An 8,568-nucleotide genomic window follows, 5' to 3' on the forward strand; every position below is an offset into this window, starting at 1 on the left:
ATAATCAATGGCTTGCCGCTATTGACGGCAGATGGGAGAGATGGACCCGGAAAGGAGGAAGAAACCATTGCCCAACCTATATTCATGATTAGTTGCGAAACAAACAAATGATGGGGGAGCGGAACGCAGCGCACCCTAAATGTATTTTCTGCTGAGCCTATCAAAAACTGCTGTAGAAAAAACCTGTGCACTTAATCTGAAAACCAGTGGGAGTATTGCATTGTAGGATGTGTGAGTGAACAAGGTGGGCGACAGCGTCGAATCGGTTATTGGTCCCCCGTATAAATGTCTGAGGGGGTGGGGGTGAATCTTCAAACACAGCTGGCAAATCATGTTTACGTAACAACCCCTTCTAAGCCGGATCCTGCGTCTATTTTCTCATCCTGCGGGCAGAAATGCACAAGCAAGAGAATCTAAAAAAGAGGCTACTCACTAGTGCCGAGCAATATCCGAAAATGTCTTCATATAGTAAAAACAACACAGGATTGTACACACACACACACACACACACTTCCACGTTTTCTTACAGCCTCAGAGGGTCACAGTCCCCTCACGCCTTCCAGCTAGGACATGTATCCCCTAAAACAACCTTTTGTAAATGGAAGCACTGTCCTGTGCCAGTCCATCCATTTACAAAATGAAAACATTACATCTTACGAGACAGCTCGGGAACGTGGAGAGAGGCTCTTTGGTGAACTTGAAGTCGAAGCCTTAACGATCAATTGGCAGGAAAATGATTCTTGTTTTTAAGCCAACTGACTTTCAGCTTAATGTCTATAACTTTTTTTTCCGGCAGCCACATCATGATTTAATCTGCTAAATAAAGTTAAAACAATATGCAAGTCATACAAAATATGATACTAACCCGACATGCATGAAAACATTAAAACGTTAAATCAAAGAGTAAATGTTGTAAGAAAACAAATTAGACCTATCATTGTCGTAGGACTGTTGTTGTCAGTTGCTTTTCCTGTTTTCAGTATGCTATGCTGGATCCTTAGTTTTAACTCAAAAGTAGCCCAAAAAACTACATAAATGGTTCAGATTCACACTAACTCGGCCGATGATCTGCCTGTGTAACTGCTGGGGTTTAAATATGAACCACAAAGCCGAAACTACGGGTAAATGTCGACTCTAAACATGCAATCATGCTAATACGTGCAATATTTTTTCTCTTGAATACAAGCCATTTTCAACTTTTAATATAAATATAAATTCCCTTCCACATATTTATCAACATGTCTTACCCACTCTTACAAATACGAAACACTAAATTAATAATAATTTTTAAAATCTGAATTTGTATTTTATACGTTTCCAGAATTTCTAATATTCAAATAAAAAAAGGATGAATTAATATAAGTATAGATGCTTAAAAATAGTGCAACAATGTCATATTACACTACCAAAATAAGTTGTGTAATATTAGTACATCCTTCTACACTACTGTAACTGCATGTGATATCATACAAATACACTATTTGTAATAAATTGAAATAAATGAATTGAGTATTTGAATAGAATCAGGGATCCTGAGATTTTGTTTAATGAATTTCCATAACTTTTACATTACGTAACTGGTAAAAGGGTCTTAAAAAATCATTTTATAGAGATTGCATGCACAAATAGCAATTTCTAACAGGCGACATGTAATAGCTAAGCATAACAACATAAAAATGTATATTACCAATAGAAACTTCCATTTTCCTTCCATGACATTTCATGATTTCATTCATTTCTTTGTCATTTGCAGGCCTGGAATTGACCATATTAAAATGTCCCCTCTATAGCTGTGAGAACCCCACAGAATAATCTTAGTCTTGGTAAATAAATTCCACTGAAGCCTAGATCTCTTAAGCATCAAAGTCTTTTCATTTGAGCAAATGGATCTGCAGGTTATGCCTCCCACGGGTCCAGCATGCTTCTTCTGACTGACAATTCATTACGCTTTCTGCATCGATTCTTTTACATGTAAACATCCGCCAATCACTTTATCTATGCGCCATTATTAACCCTTTAACTGTAACTACAAGTATTTTTTTGTTTTTTTTTAAACCCTTTAGCAAGTAAAATAAGAGATTATTGCACTTTTTTATTTCTGGCCTTTTCTGAAAACCTTAGCCAATCAGTTGAGATATATTGTTAATATTTCCAATATCAAGATGCTTTATATCTTCTGCTCTGCCTTAACTGTAATGCAATTCAAAATGACCCAAATAAGACTGAATTTAATCATCACTGGTCAGAAAGATGTTTAATCTGCTAACAAACTAAGATCTACAAATCAGCTGAGAAACAGTTGAGTTAAGAAATACGTGCTTATTTTGTTTTGAACTGATTAATTAGATGACTAGTCTGCTAAGTGTACACTACTAAGTGTAGTAGTGCACACAAGACTTCTTATGGCATCTGCTGGAATGCATAATAAACATGGAAGCATGGGTCCAGTATAAACAATAGACTACGGTAAACTATAGAAGGATCTAGTGCACATCCAAGCACTGAAATTTCCAATATCAGTGATTCAGCTGAAGCATGCAAATGTGTCCCAAAATATCTGCCTTTAATCTAATTCTGAGAAACATATTATATTAAATATTGCTACTGGTAAAATAATTCACAAATACATGTGGTATAACAATTCTATATTTGTATATCTCATCTAAATATTACAATCATTTATCATTCATAACTGGAGTATTCAGGGCCAAATTTCAAAATAAAAGATTATAGATTCAAGGCACCGGAGCATCGCAAGGTCATCTGTGGTGATAGCAAGGATGCGTAAACGCACGAGCCATGTTTTCTAATGTTTGGGTACGTGCTCGTGATATTAGCCTATATTTATGGATATACAACCCATTTATTCCACACTTAAACCTTTAATTCAGGACTACGGAGGATGGTGAACGACTGTCGTATGTGCGTACGACTAGACGCAAGCGCCGATTCAGGGTCACTTAAAATGGACGCGAACTGTAAATACGAATTTAATTTCAAATGCACATGTCTGGTGAAGCATGGCCGCGTTAGATGGTGATATGCTTCGTGGAAATCGAAAATGAATGAATATGCCATGAACGATTTATGCTTTCATCTTTCCCATTGGGACTTACATCAAAGCACTTGTCTTTGGGAAGAGTCGCTAATTCAGTGCCAAGTGAGTTGCCTGTGTAGACAGCATTGGCTCTTACTTACCTCCTGTGTTTGTGCGTTTGGTGCTGCTGGCCTCCGTCGGGGTCTCCAGGGGTCTTTTGCGGGAATCGGGGGGATCAGACTCCATGTGCGGCTGTTGATTGTGATGATGCGGATTGGAGAAAATCCCGTTTTGCTGCACTGCCCCACCGGCCATCATTTTTTATAAAGAAGCGTTAGGCTCGGTCTCGTTTTCCCTACACGCGATACGCAGATGTGTTGTTTCTGAATGTGAAACCACGATGATATGAATGTTTGGGGTGCGTCGATCCTCCGTAGCAGCCTAGATACAGAATGAAAGACGCATCGATATCCAGTGGCTCGATTTTCGATCAGTCCGTACTGATATTATTGATAACAAGTGATGTGGGGCACGTCCTCACTCGTGGCTCTGCGATGGCGCTCTCCTGCTGAAAACAATGTGTGACCTCAGTGGTCAGCAGAACTCAAAAGATTCACTGCTAAAAAATTGGGAAGATGCGCGAATAATAAATAGCAACGGGAAATGTACAAGAGGCGAAAGGGAAAAACAGCGGATCCGCATGCAGGTGGGCAAACCCTGCAGATAGAGCTGGATGGTGTTAAAGCGCTGGACGAGCGCTTGAGGGAGATGCGACGTTTTCGTAGGCTCTGACTCGGAGATGCTGCAGTCTTGCTTTCAGAGCATCTTTGCGCGTTTCTGCTGGAGCGCGGAGCAGCGGTGACGTCATGTGAAGCCGAGTGCGCGGCTGTCAAATGTGGAGTAACAGACACGCCCCCCTCTGGCTGCGATTGGTTGAGGTTTGATTTTCTTCGGCAAAGCGAAGTATAAATCCTGCTTGTCACATGACAACACGGGAGGAGGAGGTGGTGGTGATCAAAATGCGTGAGCATCATTGAAAAATAGGAGCAGGGGTTGTGAAAAATAAAAGTCGTTCTAAGTGCGCAGCTCGTCTCCGTATAATACATAAGAATCACTACCACAGTAAATTAGAAATATTATTAGGGCAATTGTTGTTGCTATAAAAACGGGTTTATATATATTTATAATACATATAGGTTGATAGTTTATTTGAGATCGTGGTTGTGAAGTGGGTTAGGTTGGGGTGGGGGTAGTGGTGGTATATTGTATGGGGGGTGGTGGTGATGGTGGGTTGGGGTAAGGTTGGGGTTGGGGGGGTGGTGGATGGGGTGGGGGTGGTGGTGGGTTGGGGTATATGGTGGTGGTGGTGGGTGGTGGTGGTGGTGGTGGTGGTGGTATTATTATTATTATTATTATTATTATTATTATTATTATTATTATTATTATTATTGATTATTAGATATTGGTGGGGTTGTGTGTTTATGGGGTGTGGGGTGTATAGTGGGGTGGGTTGGGGTGGTGGTAGTGTATATTGTTAGTGGATTTGGTGATTGATTGGAGGGCTATTATAACAGATAACTATTTATTATTATCATAATTGTTTATTTTTTAAAGTCTTTATTGTATTATTATTATTGTTGTTGTTGTTGTTGTTGTTGTTGTTGTTGTTGTTGTTGTAAAAAAATATTTAGAAAAAAGAGACCTGGTTGCCTTAAAATTTTGAGTTAATACAATGAACATTTTTTGAGATTCGACAATCTTTATTAAAATGTTATCAAAAGATTTTGTAAGCATATTGGGTAAATGTAATAATAATAATAATAGATTTTTTATTTATAATGCACTTTTCATTCTGAAGAATCTCAAAGTGCAACAAATGGAACAAATAACAACAACAACAACAACAACAGTTTTATTTCTGATGACGCAGTGAAACATGCCAAACAGTACTATTTTCATGATTTATAAAATTGTTTATGTGATTCAGATACAATAATATTTTGAGTTTCTATTTATTAAACAAATTTCCTTTATTGTATCAACTCAAATTTTTAATTTCAATAAACTAAAAATTTTAAGGCAACCAGGTTACTTACTTTTTTAAGTTAAACCAACAAAAACCAACAAAAAAAATGAACAGTGTATTATTACTATTATTATTATTATATTATTTGAGCTTTGAAAATTATTTAAAGCAACTACAACATTTAGAATTTAAATAAAAAATTATAAATACAAAAAATCGTGTACAAATAAATTCATAAAATTTAGTATAAATTAATGATGTTAACTATGGACAAAATGATGTTAAAACGTAGTGAATAAATATTTTACAGCATGTGTCCTCAGTGCCCAGTAGAACTCTCTGTATCCTCTTGTCACACACTCACACTCCTCCTGTGTCAACACAGGGCTGGAGGCGAGCACTTCTCTATATTCCAGATTCGCATCAAGGTGATGCTACGCCGTCTACCGCATGAACACAAAGAGCCACCTCACGCAATTTCACATTTCTGTGGAAAAACTCAGCAGTGCGCCAGTGTCATCTGAAATATATAGCCCTGTGCTCAGTGTGAATGGAGGTATGTGGCAAACCGATACTGAGACATTTGGCTCCTATTTACAGCGGGAAAATTGAGCAAAATAAATGACTATAAAACACTTGTGTTCTTTTGAGTCTGGCCATCCATGAAATGCAATCAATGTGAAACAATCAAATTCAGTTGCTTTGTTTATTCTACCAGCCACGTTTTAGAAAAGCTCATTACTCGGGAAATAAAATGGGTGATTCTTTTATTTAAACTTCAAAAGCTTTAATAATGTGAGAATTAGGATGCATGATGCCATTGCTTAAAAATGGCATGTACTTCCACAGATCCACATTTGACTACGGGCCTTATAGGATGGGATTGGGCCTGTAGTCAGACTAGAATTATAGAGCATGTTCACATATGCTATGGTTTATCCGTGTTACATTTAACTGATTTAAACAGATGCCACAGAGGGGGAAAAAACGCTCAGAGGAACATATGGAACTAAATACAAGGCAAATATATTTAGTTCATTTATTCTACACTGATTCTTGCAACAACAACAACAAAAAAAAAAATGATAATGTGATATGTACCATATACCCAACTTCATAAATCTATATTTACATACCATGCAAAAAGCAAAATAAAAATCACTTTTTGTTTACCAGTAACTCATTGCACGCAAATGTTAATTTCGGACAGATGGTGGTGGCTAAAGCTCTCCATTCCTGTAATATGGGTTTATGAGCTTTCACATAAACCCGTGCAGTTTTCCCCCTCTGTCACACTAGTGAAAGGGTGATATCTCGTCAAGGATGACTTTCAATGCATCACACCCTCCCCCACGCTACACACATTGTTTGAAGAGGGGACCCCATCTGCCCCCTTCTCCATAAGAGCACCCGCACTATTGTCTCTGCAACTAACACAAAAAAAACTTGAGAATCAGCCGGACTGGGCAACATCTGGCATTAAATTCCACGTTTATTTATGAGCAACAACATGGCACTATGCAGGTTTAAAAGGACATGAGGGTATTTGATAATTCATCTGGCACAAAATGGCCTTTTTGGAATCATTATCAAGTTGTTTTTACAAATAAACAACTACTAATAAACCCAATGAGAATTCTGAGTTACTCCCTAAACATTGTTAAAATCTGCCTCAGTTAGAATAATAAATATCGAATCATTTGTTTGTCAGATTGGGACATACACAAGAGTCTCCATCTTGTGGGTGAATTGTGGAAGCAGTCAAAGAGAGAAGAGCTAAGAGCTGCTTTCTTTGTCTAGTGTTTCCAGTCAGAATGTAAGATTTCAAAAATACGACAAACACCCACCAACCCTAAATACAGATCTAACAATTAATTTTAATGTAGCCTAGGCTACATATTTTTATTCTGTCCTCGAAGCTCCCCTCAAATTTGGATGCACATATGCACTACTACAACACTGTAGTAGCCTAATCGTTCCACATCAGTAAAAGCATCCACACACACACACAAAAAAAAACCTCTTAGAATTGATAAAAAATAAAATAAAATCTTATTAAAGATTGCATTTAGGCTACTCAAATTAGTGCGGCTGTGGAGGTTGCGCAAGGTTACTGTCCTCGTTAGTCACGTTTCATTTGTAGTTTTAATGTGATAAGTAAAATTTACAGCCACAAGAGGGCAGTAGTTTCACAAGATATTTTCATCCTCCTGTTTTGATGATAATGATACACACACAAACACATTATCAAAACCAATACAATACCAATAATATATATCCTAAAGACTATATACCATTGCCGTGTGTGGTTCTTCTAAAAGTATTTGTAAAAACTGTTTAGTTTGAGGATTTAAAGAATCATTACCTCGTATTGGACTTCAACCTTGTTGCCTTTGCTTTACTGAAACAAGACTGACTTGGCACACACCCTTATTAAAACTCAAAGTTAAAAGAAGTTCAACTTTCCGACCGAAGTCTGAAAGATTATTGGGCAAAGCCATCAAAGAAAGTAGGCCTGTAGTCTTAGTTGGAAAAATACTAAAACAATTCTCATTGCATAAGCAAAAATGTATCATGGCAGCATTATCATAACCGCTGTAGGCTAGAAGCTGTAATGTTACAAATTGATGTTTGAGAGAGCAAAGTTTGATCATCTGGTTAAAGTTTATTTTATTCAAAAAGCCCAGAATAAAGAATGCAAAATAAAAGATCATAATATCAAAATCACAAGAGCTGAGACTTCCCAAAGAAAACATAAAATGCCTTAAATACACAAGGACAAACACATTAACAAGACCAATTAACAATGGTGCAAAAAATTATGCTTGCAACATAATTAAACACAAAAAACATTAAACCGTGACAAACAGTATGGTACACAACAGATAGACCAGTGGTGCAGTTTAAACGCAATGCCAAATTACGTGAATTAAATAAACAATAAAAAACTAATATAATTTAGTTTTCAAAAATGTAATGGCACAGTTTTTTTACAGCCCTTTAAACAAATTATTTTCCCCCATTACAAAATATGTACATTTGTACGCAACATGGCTGGAAGACTTACTCACAAGTAAGTCTGTTACTTGTGTTGTTGTAAGAGAAAAATAATAAAACTATTATTTTTATATTATTTAAAAAAATTAGGTTTTCTTTAGGTTTATTAAAACTACAAACAAAAATTTGATTCCAAAAAATAGCAAAAACCCATGAACAGAATATAGAGGCAGTTGATATAGCTTTAAGATTTAATCATTCAGTTTGACTGAAGCTAACAGTCAACATTGTATGCCTAATAACATTTTGATTTTTAATTTTATTTACACAAATGTAAATAGCCTATATTCAATTTGCTCCACTTTTGTGGTATAGGCCTAATTATTTTTAAATAATTAAAATCATTTATTTAAAGAAATGCGTTTTTTAAATAATATGCGTTTATTTCGGTATTACATTTTTTGTGTTTCAAGAGGTTTAATTAAGTTAAAAAATAAATAAAATAAAA

At 36.3% G+C, this 8,568-nt stretch overlaps 1 protein-coding gene across 2 annotated transcripts in view; it reads right to left on the reverse strand.

The window, feature by feature from the left end:
• Positions 1-3,924, reverse strand: part of nova2 (NOVA alternative splicing regulator 2) — a 56,256-nt gene extending 52,332 nt beyond the window's left edge. Inside the window, exon 1 of one of the 2 annotated variants that reach the window (XM_067450532.1) lies at positions 3,199-3,924. In XM_067450532.1, the coding sequence (XP_067306633.1) occupies positions 3,199-3,355 (157 nt within the window). In that variant the 5' untranslated portion in view covers positions 3,356-3,924. The remainder of the gene's footprint in view (positions 1-3,198) is intronic. The other variant, XM_067450533.1, reaches the window with a different exon arrangement.
• Positions 3,925-8,568: the final 4,644 nt, after the last annotated feature.

Source organism: Pseudorasbora parva, chromosome 8, assembly GCF_024679245.1.
Source record: "Pseudorasbora parva isolate DD20220531a chromosome 8, ASM2467924v1, whole genome shotgun sequence".
Classification (NCBI taxonomy): Eukaryota; Metazoa; Chordata; class Actinopteri; order Cypriniformes; family Gobionidae; genus Pseudorasbora; species Pseudorasbora parva.